Genomic DNA, 18,878 nt, shown 5'->3' with positions numbered 1-18,878 from the left:
GTGCAGGGCCCAAGGACCTGGGCCATCCTCCACTGCCTTCCCGGGCCACAGCAGAGAGCTGGACTGGAAGAGGGGCAACCGGGACAGAATCTGACACCCCAAATGGGACTAGAACCCAGGGTGCTGGCGCCGCAGGTGGAGGATTAGCCTAGTGAGCTGCGGCGCTGGCCTCCAGCGTGTGTATTAACAGGAAGCTGGTTGAAGCAGAGCTGGGACTCCAATGCAAGGACTCCAGTATGGAATATGGGCACCCCAAGTGATAACTTCACCACTGTGCTAAACGCCTGCCTCCTATGTGGCATCTGAACTGTTAAGTCCAGTGCTCACCCTGCAGCTTCTCTCTGATGTCTTTTGCAGCAGGAAATTTTAATGTTAGCAAAATCTACCTTCAATTATTGATTTTAGAGCTTTCTTCTTTTCTGATATATACATTAAATGCTTTAAGTTTCCCTCTAAGCAATACTTTCATTACAACCCACAAATGATGAGTTAATTTTTTATCTAATTAGTTAAAATATTTTATAATTTCTCTTGAGACTTCTTTGACCCATATGTCATTTAGAAGTATGTCATTTAATCTTTGGGATTCACTATCTTTCTATTTTTCTTTTATTGATTTCTAATTTAATTCTATTGTTTTCTGAGAGCAGATGAGGATATTTCAAAGTTTGCAGAAAATATAGTTATAAGCTAACCAAAATTTTTAAGATGATTTATTTATTTGAAAGGCAGAGTTACAGAGAGGCAGAGAGAGAGAGGTCTTCCATCCGCTGATTCATTCCCCAAATGGCCACATCAGAAGCCAGGAGCCTGGAGCTTCTTCCAGGTCACCTATGTGGGTACAGGGGCCCAAAGACTTGGGACATCCTCCGGGGATTTCCCAGGCACATTAGCAGAGAGCTGGATCAGAAGTGGAGCAGCCAGTACTCGAACTGGCGCCCATATGGAATCTGGCATGGAACCATATAGACAGACGCATAGGCACCATAAACATACACAGGAATACAAGTTTAAAAATTGTGAAAACTAATTGAGTTCTGTAGTCTAGTTAATAGCAATATGCTGGTGTTAACTTCTTGGTTTTGATATTGAACTATAGCTATGTAAGATATTATGAGATGCTAGGTAAATGGTACACATATCTCTTTGTGCTGCTTTTGCAATTTCCTGTGAATCTTGATTTCAGAATAAAAAAGCTTTTTAAAAGATTCTTATTTATCTGGGATGGTTTAAGTCTAATTCTGCTGAAGGTGGGCTATTGAGGAAAACCAGTATTTGCCACTTCTCACCCCCAAAATATCACAAAGCCAGTGAGACTCACATTAATAAAAATATTTACACATAATATCATGTTTTCTGTCTCTCGAGTGTATTTCTTTCCTTTTAAAATTACTTTTGTAAGAAAACTGACAGTATACAATTATTATTAGAGGTAGTGTCAATATCTTAGCACTATGTTAACCATCCTTTTCCTGCCAATAACAACAAAGGATAGATGATTTCCACATGTCCTATACACTTACATGGAGATTCCCAAATTAGACCCAGTCCTAATAAACTTTCAAGTAAAACTGCATGACTCTACTAGCGATATGGTAGTTTCAGTCATCACTTACTATAGTTGTGGCAAAAACATAATAGGCTGTGGGTTACGAGAATTGCATGCTAGCTGTAACTATCACTTTTTCTCCTACTCAGTTAAGAGTGTTAGAATGCAAGTGAGGAAATGTGGCCTTATTATATGGAAAACCTTGAATTTGCTCAAATTCATTTAAATTACTTCTGACATACTTTACAGCTGGAGCTGGTTTAAGCTGTATATTTGAGAGCATCCATTTTAGGGTACAAAAGAAGTAAAGTATATGGTCTCTGTCTTATAAGCTGATAATTTGGCTATGGTATACGAGAAAAAATTCTGTCTTCAAGTGTCAGAATTTTAATCTCAGTTTTACTGCTTACCCAATAAGTCACTGAATCTCATCAAACCTGGATTTCCTCAACTATAGGAATAATAGATTGTTTATAGTTATTTTTTCAACTCTTGTGAAAGTTTCCTAACACCATACCTGACTCGTATAGTTATTGTCCACTAAATGTTTGTTTTCCCACAAAGAGTTTGTACTAAAGCAATAAATCCATGTGCATATTAATATACATGGAAGCAAAGTAAATGAGAAATATATCATAAAAGTGATAAATATTGAGGTATAGTTTATGAAATAAAAGGAGTTGGAAAATGGAGAGGGCCAAATTGGCTGCAAGTTTCCGAGAGGGCATTATACGAGAAATGGGATTCAAGTTGGGCTTTGAAGTTTGAAGAGGTAGAGACTATTCAAAAAGAAGCACAGGCCCAAGATTATGTGATTGGAACAAATCATATTTGGGACCTGCCACATATTCTATTAGATTATATTTTGGAAGTTAGAAACTTTAAATTTGTAAGCAATTTATCTCAAAATGTTCCATTTTTAAGTGCATTCCTGCTGTGTGTTTTTTCCTTTTTTTAACTTTTATTTAATAAATATAAATTTCCAAAGTACAATTTATGGGTTACAATGGCTTCCCCCCCCCATAACTTCCCTCCCACCCGCAACCCTCCTGTCTCCCACTCCCTCTTCCATTCCATTCGCATCAAGATTCATTTTCAATTATCTTTATATACAAAAGATCAACTTAAGCAAAGATTTCAACAGTTTGCACCCACACCGAAACACTGTTTGAGTACTTTTATAGCATTAATTCACATTGTGCAACACATTAAGGACAGAGATCCTACATGAGGAGTAAGTGCACAGTGACTCCTGTTATTGACTTAACAAATTGACACTCTTGTTTATGGCATCAGTAATCACCTGAGGCTCTTGTCATGAGTTGCCAAGGCTATGGAAGCCTCTTGAGTTCTCCAACTCCGATCTTATTTAGACAAGGTCATAGTCAAAGTGGAAGTTCTCTCCTCCCTTCAGAGAAAGGTACCTCCTTCTTTGATGGCCCCTTCTTTCCACTAGGATCTCACTCGCAGAGATCTTTCATTTAAGTGTTTTGTTTGTGGTTTTTTTTTTTTTTTTTTTTTGCCAGAGTGTCTTGGCTTTCCATGCCTAAAATACTCTCATGGGCTCTTCAGCCAGATCCAAACGCCTTAAGGGCTGATTCTGAGGCCAGAGTACTATTTAGGACATCTGCCATTCTATGAGTCTGCTGTGTATCCCGCTTCCCATGTTGGATCGTTCTCTCCTTCTTAATTCTATCAGATAGTATTAGCAGACACTAGTCTTGTTTATGTGATCTCTTTGACTCTTAGACCTATCATTATGATCAATTGTGAACTGAAATTGATCACTTGGACTAGTGAGATGGCTGTGTATTTTGACAATGTTGTTGCCTATTAAATCACTGGCATGGTTGCCAAGATTCCTATATACTTTACCTTGAAATCTTGATTAGTAAGATTGAAATAGTTTCTATCAGTTATAGCTGAACTTAAACTTCTTAGCAATAAATTCTTATGTTTAACAAATATGGGTGGAATAATAATAGGACATTAACAAGAACTGGGATTTCAGTGTTTTTATGAAGGCTTATAGAATTATTTTCCCTTGTTATTGATGTATATCAATTTAATTCATTTTAAAATTTATTTATTGGGGCTGGCACCATGGCTCACTTGGTTAATCCTTTGCCTGTGGCACCGGCATCCTATATGGGCGCCGGGTTCTAGTCCCAGATGCTCCTCTTCCTGGCTTTGGATCGGCATAGCTCCGGCCGTGGTGGCCATTTTGGGGGTGAACCAACGGAAGGAAGACCTTTTTCTCTGTCTCTCCCTCTTACTGTTTAGCTCTGTCAAAAAATTTATTTATTTGAAAGGCAGAGTTACAGAAAGGCAGAGAGAGAGGTATCTTCCATTCCCTGGTTCAGTCTTCCAAATGGCTGCAATGGCTGGAGCTGAGCCAAGCCAAAGCCAAGAGTCAGGAGTTTCTTCCAGGTCTCCCATGCAGGTACAGGGGCCCAAGCACTTGGGCCATCTTCTGCTCTTTTCCCAGGCCATAGCAGAGAGCTGGATCGGAAGTGGAGCAGTCAAGTCTTGAACTGGCACCCATATCGGGATGCCGGCACTGCAGGCGGCAGCTTTTCCCTGCTGCACCACAGTGCTGGCCCCTATCAATTTAATTATTTAAAGAAAACTTTGGCAGTCTAACAAACTTGCTCTTCCCAAATGATAGTTGATTTTTTTATACTGTAACTGTAGAAATGTGAAACATGAATGGCTAAATATTTGCATTGAATATATAAAAGCTTTGTACTCTTAAAAATTGTCTCTTAAAAATTTCTTTTGATGTATTACAGGGAAATAGGTTGGTTATTTAAAGCTTAGTTTGATATTCAGTGGATTTTGTTTTGTATGATAGTATTGCAAAGAATCTTTTTATGGAGCAAATAGATCTGTTGGTGTCATTTTGATTTTTTTTTTCAGTAGTGAATCAGCCACAGATATTTGTAATTTAACTGCTTTTGAGATCACTTTTGCTATATAATTTCAGTTTTAACCATTATTATGGTGAATAAATCATCTTAAAAATATTTATTAAATACGTACAGCATCTAAAGCATTGTACTCAGAATGAGTGAGACAAAAGGAGAAATGTGATATAGAAGCTCAAGGATCTGGTTGCAAGGGAAAATATGTACACAAATAACTATAGGAGAAAGCCAAGTTGCTGCTGTTTATTCCATTAGCTTTGTAGGATTTCAGATAACAGAATATTTTTGAGTGACTGATCAAGGTTGATTATATGGAAGGTGGAACATTTGACTAATTCACATAACTTGTATATGAATATTAACATGGCATTGTGATGTAGGAGTCCTGAAATGACAGCTCTCCTAATGCCAAAGATTTTGTCTTTATAAATTGAGGAAGTCACTTCAGTACTAGTAAATGATTAATATCTAAACATTACCATGAGTGCTAATTTGTGGTAAATATTTGTACTTTTATAAACTGATGTTTTTCCTATGATAGGTAATTGATGTTTTTATATTTTTAGGCCATGAATATTGTTGTTCCCTTCATGTTTAAATATGCTGTAGACAGCCTCAACCAGATGTCGGGAAACATGCTGAACCTGAGTGATGCACCAAATACAGTTGCAACCATGGCAACAGCAGTTCTGATTGGCTGTATGTGTGATTCTTTAATCTGTCTACAGGTGTTGACTTTCTTCAGGAAGGTTTCATCATATTTGAGCAGATGATCTTTTAGCATTTTGGATGTTTATTATTTTATGTGAGATTTTTCTTTATGTGTTTTGTTTTCAGTTTCCTTATATGGTATACTTTCAAAAGATTCTATGTTAGTGTTAGTATTTTTCAAGTTCTAGAAGACAAAAATATGAAATAAGACATTAAATTCATAACATCCACTTCTAATAGGCTTTTTATAAGATATCTTTCCAGTAAAGCTGGTATTTTCTTGATGTTAGCTGTAAAATAGAAAATAACACATTGTAACAATGTGTACAAATATTACTGCTTTATTAAAATATATCCAGTAGCTATGACATGAATCTCTCATTACAAAAAAAAAAAAAAACAGAATACTCTGTCCCAGTGCATTAGAAAGATCACATGGGAGACATAAGTGGGACGTGCTTTTAGGCTGCACACTTGATTTTTCGAGATCTCAATTTTGTCATTTGTTTTGGGGGAATTGAATTAGATCAAAACCCTCAATAGATATTGTACATTTAACCACAATAAGGGCATGTGGGCTGTTATTTATTAAAAGTATTCTAACTGGAAAAAAATCTTTCAATATCTGAAATCCAGGGAAAATAACACTGAAAGGGATTCCTGGTGGTGAAAAGGTTAGTATTTATTAGGGTGGATGGTTTCTAGGTTGCTTTTAGTTAATATTGTGTGACATATTCATTCACTGAATTATTCATTGTACAAACATTTTCTGAGCCCTTGTCATTTTTAAATGCCTATGATTCTAATGTTTTGGTGCCCCGTATTTTCTTTTGAATATATTGTTAGATGGTGTATCAAGAGCTGGAGCTGCCCTTTTTAATGAAGTTCGAAATGCAGTATTTGGCAAGGTAGCCCAAAATTCAATCCGAAGAATAGCCAAAAATGTCTTTCTCCATCTTCACAACCTGGATCTTAGTTTCCACCTGAGCAGACAGACTGGAGCTTTATCTAAGGCTATTGACAGAGGGACAAGGGGTATCAGTTTTGTCCTAAGTGCTTTAGTATTTAATCTTCTTCCCATCATGTTCGAGATGACACTTGTCAGTAGTGTTTTGGTAAGTAAAATATTTTTGTACAAGCTTTTTAAAACATTCTCATTCATAGCAATTGAATATTTGAAGCTGTTAGGTTGTTATATGACCAAGGGTTTGAAATTTCCATGATGCCAGAAAGATTATACAGCATGGCTAATTCTTTTGCCACAAACTCCAATGGATGGTTCAAATTCTTTAGCATTTTTTAAAGATTTATTTATTTATTTGAAAGGCAGAATTAGAGAGATCTTCCATCCATTCATCATGTTATAAAGAACCATTCAGTTCTACACATAGATCAATCACTAACCAGCATTTGCAAGATTTTTTTTTAGCAGAGATTTTTGTCTATGGCATTGGACTGATATTCTCAAAATATCTAGGTATCTATTCATAGCATTTTAGGCAGTTTCATCTTTTGTAGTTAAAAGTACACATAGATACACACATGCCCCAGTGTAATTCCTTTTCAAATATATTATACTATTTTATTAGTAGTATTTGGTAGTAATATAAGTGTGGCAAGTTTGACTTATTAATCAAGTAAGTTTTCCAGGGTATTTGATTTTCTACCTTTTAATATACAACTTCTCACCATTATATTTAATAGTAAAAAATAACTTACTGATAATAAATTAATCTTTTGACTGAGATTTGCTGTTATATATTATAAACTGTTGAATAAGAACAGTGACTGTTTCTCATTTCTTCTTTTGACTTCTTTGTCCAGTATTACAAATGTGGTGCCCAGTTTGCATTGGTAACCCTTGGAACACTCAGTGCATACACAGCATTCACAGTTGCAGTCACACGATGGAGGTAGGCTATTTCCCAGAAGCCAGTAAAGGTTCAGAAATCAGTTATGCTTTTATAACATACACTTCATGCCTGTGCAAATCTTTGTTTTACAGAACTAGATTTAGAATAGAAATGAACAAAGCGGATAATGATGCAGGTAACGCTGCTATAGACTCACTGCTGAATTATGAAACTGTGAAGGTAATATGTTTAATTATACTTGCCTCTGCCTTTCACACTGCGCTAAGATTTGTTCTGCCATTTAATTTAATAGGTGCTGTAAGTTACTGCTTAAGATTAGGGTAGGATTTCTAGGTGTGATGGTATAATACTGCTTTGTTGCTTTTCTTTTGTTTAAAAATTGTCCTTTCTTTCCTCCTTAGTTATTGTTTAGCAACATCACAATTTTACCTTCTAAATTAATTTATGAGTGATTGTAAATATACAATTAGCATCTTTTAAAAAAATTTTAAAGACTTTATTTATTTATTTATTTGAAAGAGTTACAGAAAGCAAGCAAGGAGAGACAGAGAGAGATCACAATGGCCGGAGCTGGGCCAGGATGAAGTCAGGAGCCAGGAGTTTCTTCCAGGTCTCCCACATAGGTGGTAGGGACCCATCTTCAAGTGCGTTCTCAGGCACATTAACAGGGAGCTGGATCAGAAGTGGAGCAGTGGGGACTCAAACTGTCACCCAGATGGGATGCCAGCACTGCAAGTGGTGGCTTAACCTGCTACACCATAGCGCTGGCCCCCAAGAAAATATTTTTAATTTGAGAGGAGAGAGAAAGAGAAGCTTCCATTCACTCTCCAAATGCCTGTCATATCCAGGTCTGGACCAGGCTGAAGAGGGGAGCCAGGTATGCAAACTATGTCTCCCGTGTGGGTGAAAGGGACCCAAATACTTGAGCCAACACTGCTGCCTCCCAGCGTCTGCACTAGCAGATGGCTGGAGTCAGGATTCAGAGCCTGGTGTGGAAAACAGGTACTCCAATATGGGGCACAGATATCTTAACCCCTAGTCCAAATGCCTATCCCCAATTAGTATATTTATTCATAATGAACATTAATCTAACCATGGCCTGTAAATTCTTGACTGTATTTTTCAGAGAGCTTAGCATATTGCTTTGTATTAATTGTTACATTTATTCATTTTTCCATTTAACAAAATAATTACTGAATGCCTCTTGCATGCAAACCACTATGCTAAGAACTGTGATGGAGGTGGGTAGTGGTAAAAAATGATTACTGTGTAATCTCTGCCCTCCCAGAATTTTATAATCCACTGAGAGAGTTAAAGTAAGTATGCAGGTGAGTAGACAAGAAGACATAATGCTGTGAGGGCTATTAGAAATGGCCATTCAGAGTCTCAGGGTCAAGGGAAGGCTTTGTGAATGTAGTGTCACTGAAAGCTTTTTAAATCTAGATTCTAATTAGCTAAGCATCCAGCAGGTGTTTGTTGGATGAATTTTGTAATATTTGCAAATACAATCCATTTTGGAAAGCTGCCAGAGTGCCATATAGTCCAATGTACTGAAAGTTCTTAAAATGGAGTCCAACAGTACAAAATTGTATCTATACATGAAGTCTGATTGAAAGTATACTAATCACTTAAGAGAATATATTTCAATTGTACTTGCCTATAGTTACTGTTTTTATATATTTTGTAGTATTTTAATAATGAAAAATATGAAGCACAGAGATATGATGGATTTTTGAAGACATATGAGGCTGCTTCCTTGAAAAGTACCTCTACTCTGGCTATGCTGAACTTTGGTCAAAGTGCTATTTTCAGTGTCGGTTTAACAGCTATAATGGTGCTCGCCAGTCAGGGAATTGTGGCAGGTAATGGATCTGTGGTTCCTGCATTTATAGATCTTTTAACTTTTATAAATAAAAATTAATGAAAAGAATGTGTATATTAATCTTAAGTGTAAAGGATGTTCTATAAAGTGCTTTTTATAGTACTTTACTTTTTGTATCACAGTGTGTTCTTTTGTTTGATAATTTTATTGGTTCCTTTTGTTTAACAGTAGTCCTCTCATTGATGGGAATTATTGTGGATGTATTTGTTTGTGTCTGTAACCTGATTGTTTCAGGAACAGCTTTCTTTTTAGCATCTGGTATTTCTAATTACTCTTGTAGACCTGGAAAGTAATGTAATTAATTTAGCGTTTAGTCCAAAGGACAAAAATGCAGAGTCTTTTATTTTTTAGAACTACCAGCAACTTTTTACTATATTAGTTTTTTTATTTATTTTCAGACATTTCCTTTTGCTGTAATTTTTTATGTGTGCTCTTTTTAAAAGAATTCTATTTTGTAGTACAGAGAAACTATTCTTGGGGGAAAGAAGAGATTTTTAGCCTTCTACTTCTGTCCTCACTTAAACCATTCTTTTTGTATATATTAGAAATGGTATATATGTGGGCTTTTCCCATTGCACATAGTATATGCCAAGTTATCTATATTACCTAAATCATGAGTTAGAAAGCTTTGAAATTAAATAGGCCTAGGAGTTGCTGATTATGTATATTTTGAGTCACATATGAACTTCTCTGTTGTAAACTGGAGAAGTTTATAGCATCCATCTAAAATATCTTTTTTTCCCCCCTTCTACCAATTGCAAATTAAGGAACCCTTACCGTTGGAGATCTTGTAATGGTGAATGGACTGCTTTTTCAGCTTTCATTACCTCTTAACTTTCTGGGAACTGTGTACAGAGAAACTAGACAAGCACTCATAGATATGAACACCTTGTTTACTCTACTCAAGGTAGACACCCGAATTAAAGTAAGTAAACTATATGGTACCTTTTAAAAAGTATACGAGCAACATCCCATTAATAAGATTATTCTAGAGGACTATTCTTACATTACTATGTTAGTAAACCAATTACTTTCTAGTAAGAATTGGGGCTATCATGTATATTAAGGAATTAGAACTTTTTCGCTTCTCTATTTAAAAACCTTACAGTGTTAGCAGAGATTATACCTGGAACTTGAAGTTTCTTGAATTCAGCTATTTGTACCTACACTGGATTTATTTTGCCAATAATGATGTCGAATGTATGATTGCCTCTTCTCTCAGCTCCAGCCCTGTTTCTCTGCCCCATCCTCCACCCGGCCCAAGAAAAAGTTGCCTAAAAACCAAAACACTCAGGGTTTTTTAACATTAGCAAAAAACGTATGTTTATGCTTGGAAGTGGTCTAAATCCACTTACAAACCTCCTCCTTCCCCCATTATGTTCTCTTTTTTCTCACTGTAAATTAAAATATGGTGTGCATCAACATATTCTAGGCAGTGTATAAAGTGGCATTTTTTTTCTTCTTCTTTTCTTCCCTGCCTAGGACAAAGTGATGGCATCTCCCCTTCAGATCACACCACAGACAGCTACAGTGGCCTTTGATAATGTGCATTTTGAATACATTGAGGGGCAAAAAGTCCTTAGTGGAATGTCTTTTGAAGTCCCTGCTGGAAAGAAAGTGGCCATTGTAGGAGGTAGTGGGTCAGGGTGGGTAATTTAGTTATTTATAAACTTCTACATTATTGACTGAAGATTCCTAGTGTAATATTCTTTTTCTTTATCATGATTGAATGATTACCATGCTTTAAAACAGGGCTGCCCTGATGCCAGTAGGAGCTAAATAACCTTTCCTCATCTCCATTTTCAGGAAAAGCACAATAGTGCGGCTATTGTTTCGCTTCTATGAGCCTCAAAAGGGTAACATTTACCTTGCTGGTCAAAATATTCAAGATGTGAGCCTGGAAAGCCTTCGAAGGGCAGTGGGAGTAGTGCCGCAGGTATTTAAAAATAGAAAATAATTTTTGAAGACTTACTGGGGTGGTGGACCTATAACTAGAATAATTTGAATCCAACAAGTCAAACATATGCTAATGAAGTGGGTGGTTTTGGACCCTACAGGTGAAATTCTGTTGCCAACACCAATTTTTAAAATTTTTTATTTTGTTTAATGAATACAACTTCATGCATTTAATATATACAGATTTGGGAACATGGTGATTCTTCCCCCCACCTCCCTCCCACCCATACTCTCACCTTTCTTCCTCCTCCCTCTTCCTTTCCCATTCTTTTTTCTAAAAGATTTATCTGTTTATTTGAAAGTCTGAGTTACACAGAGAGAGGGGAGGCAGAGAAAGAAAGTGGCCTTCCATCCACTGGTTCACTCCCCAATTGGCCACAATGGCCAGAGCTGCGCCGATCTGAAGCCAGGAGCCAAAAGCTCCTCCAGGTCTCCCACGTGGGTGCAGGGGCCCAAGGACTTGGGCCATCTTCTGCTTTACCAGGCCATAGCAGAGAACTGGATCAGAAGTGGAGCAGCCAGGTCTCGAACTGACACCCATATGGGATGCTGTTGCTTCAGGTCAGGGTGTTAACCTGCTAAGCCACAGCGACGCCCCCCCCCCCATTCTTATTTTTTACCAAGATCAATTTTCAGTTAATTTTATACTCTTAAGGTGAACCCTACACTAAGTAGAGAGTTCACCAAATAGTATAAAGAAAAATAAAAGAACAAAAACACAATAAAATCATTGTTCATTGACAGTCAAGGCAAGACTGTTCAGTTATCGCATCTTAAGGTTCAGTTTTGATCCTATAGATTACATTTTAAGTATTCTGTTAGTTACTACAGATCAGAGAGACCATATCATATTTGTCATTTTGTGACTGGCTTATTTCACTAAGTTTCTAGTTGCATCCATTTTGTTGGAAATGACAAGATCTCATTTTTTACTACTGTGTAGTATTCCATAGTGTGTATATATCATAATTTCTTTATGCAGTCTTCAATTGATGAAAACCTGGGTTGATTCCATATCTTAGCTCTTGTAAATTGAGCTGAAATGAACATGGGAGTACAGATCACACTTTCACACTTTGATTTGCTTATTTCATTTCCTTTGGATAAATTCCCAGAGTAGGATGTCTGGGTCATGTGATAGGTCCAAATTCAGCTTTCTGAGATATCTCCATACTGTCTTCCACAGTGGCTGTACCAGTTTACATTCCCAGCAACAATGGATTAGGGTACTCTTCTTCCCATGTCCTCGCCAGCATTTATTGTTTGTTAATTTCTGTATGAGAGCAATTCTATTGAGGTTGAGGTTAAACCTCATTGTTGTTTTGATTTGTATTTCCTTGACAGCTGGCCATCCTGAGCATTTTTTCATGTGTCTATCGACCATTTGAATTTCTTCTTGAATAATATCTGTTCAGGTTCTTTGCCCAATTCTTGACTAGGTTTGTAGTTGCTTAGTTTCTTGAGCACTTTCGAGATTCTGAAAGTTAATCGTTTATCAGTTGCAAATATTTACTCCGATTCTCTCTGTTGCCTCTTCACTTTGCTGAGTGTTTTCTTTTGCAGTGCGGAAGCTTCTCATTTTGATGTAATCCCACTTGGTAATTTTGGCTTTGATTGCCTGTGCTTCTGGAGTCTTTTCCAAGAAGTCTTTCCCTTTGCAAATGTCTTGTAGAATTTCCCCAGTGTTCTCTAGTAATTTGATGGTATCAGGTCATAGATTTAGGTCTTTGATCCATTTTGAGTGGATTTTTGTGTAAGGTGTAAGGTAGGGGTCTTGTCTCATACTTCTGCATGTGGAGATCCAGTTTTCCCAGAACCATTTGTTGAGGAGACTTTCTTATATCCAGGAGTTGATTTTAGCTCCTTTGTCAAAGATAAGTTGGTTGTAGATGCGTGGATTAATTTCTGCAGTTTTTATTCTGCTCCACTGATCTACAAGTCTGTATTTGTACCAGTACCAGGCTGTTTTGATTATAACTGTCCTATAGTATGTCTTGAGGTCTGGTATTGTGATGCTTCCAGCTTTGTTTTATTGTTTAAGATTGCTTTAGCTATTCAGGATCTCTTGTGTTTCCATATGAATTTTACCATCATTTTTCTAGATCTGAAAAGAATGTTGTTTGTATTTTGATTGGGATTGCATTGAATCTCTAAATTGCTTTCAGTAGTATGGACATTTTGATGATGTTAATTCTTCCAATCCATAAATATGGGAAATGTTTCTATTTTTTAAAGTCTTTATGTTTGTAATTTTCATCATAGAGATCTTTGACATCCTTGATGAAATTTATTCCAAAGTATTTAAATTTTTTATAACTATTGTGAATTGATCTTAGAAGTTCTCTCTCAGCTGTGGCACTGCCTGTATACTCAAAGGGTATTGATTTTGTGTGTTGATTTTGTATCTGCCACTTTACCAAACTCTTTTATGGGTTCCAATAGTCTCCTCTTGGAATCTTTTGGGTTGCCCATATATAGAATCATGTCATCAACAAATAGAGATAGTTTCACTTTTTCCTTCCATATTTGTATCCCTGTGATTTCCTTTTCTTGCCTGATAGCTCTGGCTAAAACCTCCAGGACTACATTAAATAGCAGCGGTGAGAGTTGGCATCCTTGTCTGGGTCCAGATCTTTATGGGAATGCCTCCAATTTTTCCCCATTCAGTAGGATTCTGGCTGTGGGTTTGTTATAAATTGATTTGATTATGTTGAAGAATGTTCCTTCTATACCAGGTTTGCTTAAGGTTTTCATAATAAAAGTGTGTTGAATTTTTGTCAGAAGCTTTCTCTGCATCTATGGAGATAATCGTGTGGTTTTTGGTCTTCATTTTGTTAATGTGGTTTATCACATTTATTGATTTTGGGATGTTGAAAAAAAAAAGATTGATTGATTTGGAAGGAAGAGTTACAGAGAAAGAGGTCTTCTATCTGCCAGTTCAACTCCTCAGATCGCTGCAACAGCTGGAGCTGAGCTGATCTGAAGCCAGGAACCAGGAGCTTCTTCAGGTTATCCCACACAGTACAGGGACCCAAGGACTTGGTCCATCTTCCACTGCTTTCCCAGGCCATAGCAGAGGGATGGATCTGAAATGGAGCAGCCAGGACTTGAACCAGTGCCCATATGGAATGCCAGCACTGCAGTCAGTGGCTTTACCTGCTATACCACAATGCTGGCTTCCAGACCTGGATTCTAGCCCTAATTGTTAGCTTTGTGCACTTGGGCCTCAGTTTCCTTACTGGTAAAATAAGGATACCATTTATCTTATAGAATAGGATTATTATTATATATTAGAGATAAAAGCATCAAGTACAATATCCTTCAATAATAATTATTCAGTGAATGAAAAGTTTTATAATTTTGAGTAGTTTTTGATATAGTGAATTTAATAACAATTATAAAATAGTTTGTATGATTTGTTCACTGTTGTACTTTTAGTTCAAAGCACAGTGTCTGGCCTATAGTAAACATTTCATAAATACTTCCTGAGCTACAGTGGGAACAGGGGGAAGGGCTAGAGATAAGTTCTGAGTAAGGATCTGAGAAGACAAGAAGTAGGTAGCTTTATGGGTTATAAGTTTCTCTTATGTTGAAAACTTATCAAGTGACCTGAGAATTAGTTGCAGATAATGTTTCTTTTTCTTTCTTTCTTTTTTTTTTTTTTTTTTTTTTTGACAGGCAGAGTGGACAGTGAGAGAGAGAGAGACAGAGGGAAAGGTCTTCCTTTTGCCATTGGTTCACCCCCCCAATGGCCGCTGCGGCCGGCGCGCTGCAGCTGGCGCACCGCACTGATCTAAAGGCAGGAGCCAGGTGCTTCTCCTGGTCTCCCATGGGGTGCAGGGCCCAAGCACTTGGGCCATCCTCCACTGCCTTCCCGGGCCACAGCAGAGAGCCGGCCTAGAAGAGGAGCGACCGGGACAGAATCCAGCGCCCCGACCGGGACTAGGACCCGGTGTGCTAGCGCCGCAGGCAGAGGATTAGCCTAGTGAGCCGCATCGCCAGCCACAGCTAATGTTTCTTATAAGTTAATTCCTGGAACTAGATTCAAATATCTTGGAGAATAGATCAAAATATGGGGGAAGTGGTGGCAAGGAACTGTGAGAAGATGATTGGCCAGGAACATGTAGCTTGTAAATGGCCCCCAACTGATTTAACACATGGCGTGCTTCTCTGTCCTCTCTTTTCCTGAGAATCCCAAATGTTACTGAGTATGAGTCCCCTAGAGAGATTATTAAAATACCAGTTGTCTTTCACACACCTCAGTTCTGATTTTAGAGGGCAGTATGGAGCCCAGAAACCTGCATTTTTTTTAATGTTTCCTAGGTGATTCATAGATTGCACATTGAGAAACATTGGCATTAACTATATGTCTAGTGAATTGGATTCTGGGTTGTCAATACTTAGGACTTCATGTGCTTGTAACTATATTCTTGCTGTTCTCCTAGGCTTTGTACAAATTACCCTTATCTTTTTGAAAAAAAAATATTCACAAAGTAAAACTATACATGGGCAGTGAACAAAAGGAAAAAGTCTCACCCTCATTGAAGCCTGTAGCAATTTAAATTAAATCAACACCAGTATATTATTCTTCACCTATCAGATTTGGCAAGGATTTTGAAATCCATAATGCCCACATTTGGCAAGGCTGTGTAAAATAGATGGTCTGTTGTTTTGCTGATAGAAGTATATAGCTTTCCTAACAAGGAAATTGGCAATCTGTGTCTAGTGCCTGAAAAACGATTCATATTCCTTATTCCAATAATTCTGCTTCTAGAAAATTTGAGTAGGGAAATAAACAGAGATGTAAGCAAGTGTTTATGCACAAAGATGTTCATTAGAACATCATTTATAATAGCAAGAGTTGGAAACAATATAAATGTCCAGGTATAAATAGATGGTTAAATTATCATTGTAGGATCAAATGTCATATGGCCAGTTATAAATAGTGTGTTTTTAAGTAAATCACATGTCTAGAAAAATAGGTATATACAAAGTCTGTTACAAAAAAAGATGCCAATCAAAATATAATATCCACATTTGATAATATTAATAAATATATGTAAGTAGAGAAATAAGGAGAAATATATCAAAATATCTCAGTAGTTATTTCCAGATGATGGGATTATGGGTTAATTGGTTTTTTTTATTTATAAATTTTATTATATGCATTTAAGGTGTAAAACATATTATGGAATACATATAGATAATGAAATGGTTTCTATAGTGAAGCAAATTACTATATCCCACAAATAACCATAACTATATATAGTTACCCATTATTTTTATCTGTGGCAAGAACTGCTAAAATCTGTCCATTTAGCAAAAAATCAGGGTTGAAAGTCCCATATTTTATTTTACTTTTGATATTTTCAAATTTTTCAGTTAGCATCTGTTTGTTAACTTTTTCTGAACACAGAGTATTTTAAAATAGTTTCTATTTATAGAACTTTGTACTTTTAAAGTTTATCATCTCAATATGAGAAATTTTATATTAATAGTAGATATATAGGGCTGGAGTCGCGGCTCACTAGGCTAATCCTCCACCTGCGGCGCTAGAACCCGGGTTCTAGTCCCGGTTGGGGCGCCGGATTCTGTCCCGGTTGTTCCTCTTCCAGTCCAGCTCTCTGCTGTGGCCCGGGAAGGCAGTGGAGGATGGCCCAGGTGCTTGGGCCCTGCACCCGCATAGGAGACCAGGGGAAGGCACCTGGCTCCTGGCTTTGGATCAGCGCTGTACCGGCCGTGGTGGCCATTTGTGGGGGTGAACCAACGGAAGGAAGACGTTTCTCTTTGTGTCTCTCTCTCTCACTGTCCACTCTGCCTGTCAAAAAAAAAAAAAAATAGTAGATATATAAGTGATTAAAATATTTGGAGTTACTGAAATTCTGGGTCTGATTATGTTGTTAAAGACAATTTTAATTTGTTGTTTCTGTTAATGGGAACAAATAGAGTAATTTTATTTAACTGTGCTATTGCTTTCTAACCATAAAGAGACTAAGAGAACAATAGGAGATGAATGTTCACTTTAAGTAAGTTCGTTTTAGTGTGCTATCAGATGGATGCTTGTAGTAACTTTGGGGGGGGTGGGTTTCTATACCGTACATATACCATATTATATATAATTGAATCAATGATGAATTAGCTTAGAGAATGACTGTGTGTGTGTGTGTGTGTGTATGTATAGTGTATGTGTGTAAGTTCTCTGTCCTCTGTGTTTTTTTTTTAAGATTTATTTTATTTATTTGAAAGGCAGAGTTACAGAGAGAAGTAGAGAGAGAAAGAAGTCTTCCATCTGCTGGTTCACTCCCCAAATGGCCACAATGGCTGGAGCTGAGCTGAACTGAAGCCAGGAGCTTCTTCCAGGTGTCCCATGTGGGTACAGGGGCCAAAGGGCTTGGTCCATCCTCCGCTGCTTTCCCAGGCCATAGCAGAGAGCTGGATCGAAAGTGGAGCAGCCGAGATTTGAACTGGTGCCCATGTGGGATTCCAGCACTGCAGGCCAGGGCTTTAACCTGCTGCACCACAGCGCTGGGCCCTGTCCTCTGTGTTGTAAGTCCAATGTTAAAGCTTCTTAGACACGTAGGAAAACATATTCAACCTCATTAGTAATTACAGAAATGCTAATTTATACAAAAGAAATATCCTACCCCCCTATAAAAATGGTACCACCTAAACATTACTAATATCCAGGGTTGCTTAGGATATGGGCAACTGGCACTCTCATGTCCTATTGGTTGCCAGTAGAGTGTTTTCAGAAGATGTATATTTACCTTTTAATCCATCAAGCTACTTTTAAAAATTCTTCTTACAGAAATACTGTCACAGGCACACTAAGTCATAGGTTTTTATTTTAATATTGCAGTATAAAAGTTAGGAAATCACCATAATATCCATCAATAAGTGGATGAATAATAAATTGCAACATATCCATAGTATAGCATATACAACTGTTAGAAACAATGAGGTAGATTTCTGTTACTGATGTAGACAATCTCTAGGATATGTTAAATGAAAAAAATCAATAAGCAAAATAATTGTGTAGAATGAGTCCACTTATGTGGAGAACAAAGCGAATATTTAAGTATATAATACATTGAAAAGGTCTGGAATGATGCACAGCCAATTGTTCATGATGATTATCTGGGAAGGAAAATGGGATTGCAGGGATGGGAGTGATGAAAAGACTGTCGTGTCTCATTCTTTATGCCTTTATATCTTTACTATTGTTTGAATTTTTATAATAAATATTATGTATGTATTTATCTACAAATCTGTTTCAGGATGCTGTCCTCTTCCATAATACTATTTACTACAACCTCTTATATGGAAACATTAGTGCTTCACCTGAGGAAGTGTATGCAGTGGCAAAATTAGCTGGACTCCATGAAGCAATTCTTCGAATGCCACATGGATACAATACCCAAGTAGGGGAACGAGGACTCAAGCTTTCAGGTAATCAGAGACTTTAGACCTGTCCGTTACTCATGTACTCCCTTCAAACTCTGAATTTGTCAGAGCCATCTTCTAGGAAATGTAAAGACAGAGGTCAATTCTAGTGCTCATCCAGTCACACTTGATAGGGTTCTCAATCTCCTGCCTGTCACTGTAAACAATCAGCATCCTAAAAGTAAGTATTCTCAAGTTGTGCAAGTTTTTCCCCCCACTTGTAGTGGCAAACACTATAGGTACTTAATATTAAGTAAAATATAGGTAGATACTCAAATGAGTGCGGATAATAGCTGATTATCCATGATCATCAGGAACGCCAAGATTGTTATTCACCTAGTAGTATTGGAAAAGAGAAGTAATTTAATAGTGGATAGTATATCTTTCATTTTAATATCCTGTATCATCAGAGGATGTTTTTGATATTTTTGACCTTCTTATACTTATCCTGTTAACTGATATATTTTCCTTACAGCCAACTTCATTTTTCATGTGCTTGTTAACTCAATGGTCAGGGAAACTTGGCAACTTGTGCA

At 37.2% G+C, this 18,878-nt stretch overlaps 1 protein-coding gene across 3 annotated transcripts in view; it reads left to right on the top strand.

Annotated features, from left to right (window-relative positions):
- The window catches only part of ABCB7 (ATP binding cassette subfamily B member 7), a 122,982-nt gene that overhangs the window by 97,006 nt on the left and 7,098 nt on the right, over positions 1-18,878 (top strand). For all 3 annotated transcript variants that reach the window (XM_002721823.6, XM_008248850.5, XM_089324855.1), the window contains exons 5-13: positions 5,043-5,175; positions 6,034-6,302; positions 7,012-7,100; positions 7,193-7,280; positions 8,749-8,923; positions 9,711-9,868; positions 10,426-10,589; positions 10,750-10,879; positions 18,177-18,348. In XM_002721823.6, coding sequence (XP_002721869.2) covers positions 5,043-5,175; positions 6,034-6,302; positions 7,012-7,100; positions 7,193-7,280; positions 8,749-8,923; positions 9,711-9,868; positions 10,426-10,589; positions 10,750-10,879; positions 18,177-18,348 — 1,378 coding nt within the window. The remainder of the gene's footprint in view (positions 1-5,042; positions 5,176-6,033; positions 6,303-7,011; positions 7,101-7,192; positions 7,281-8,748; positions 8,924-9,710; positions 9,869-10,425; positions 10,590-10,749; positions 10,880-18,176; positions 18,349-18,878) is intronic.

Source organism: Oryctolagus cuniculus, chromosome X, assembly GCF_051225735.1.
Source record: "Oryctolagus cuniculus isolate XC-2025 breed Fujian yellow rabbit chromosome X, ASM5122573v1, whole genome shotgun sequence".
Classification (NCBI taxonomy): Eukaryota; Metazoa; Chordata; class Mammalia; order Lagomorpha; family Leporidae; genus Oryctolagus; species Oryctolagus cuniculus.
The sequence above is the reverse complement of the archived record's forward strand: the minus strand, read 5'-3'. Positions and strand labels throughout refer to the sequence as shown.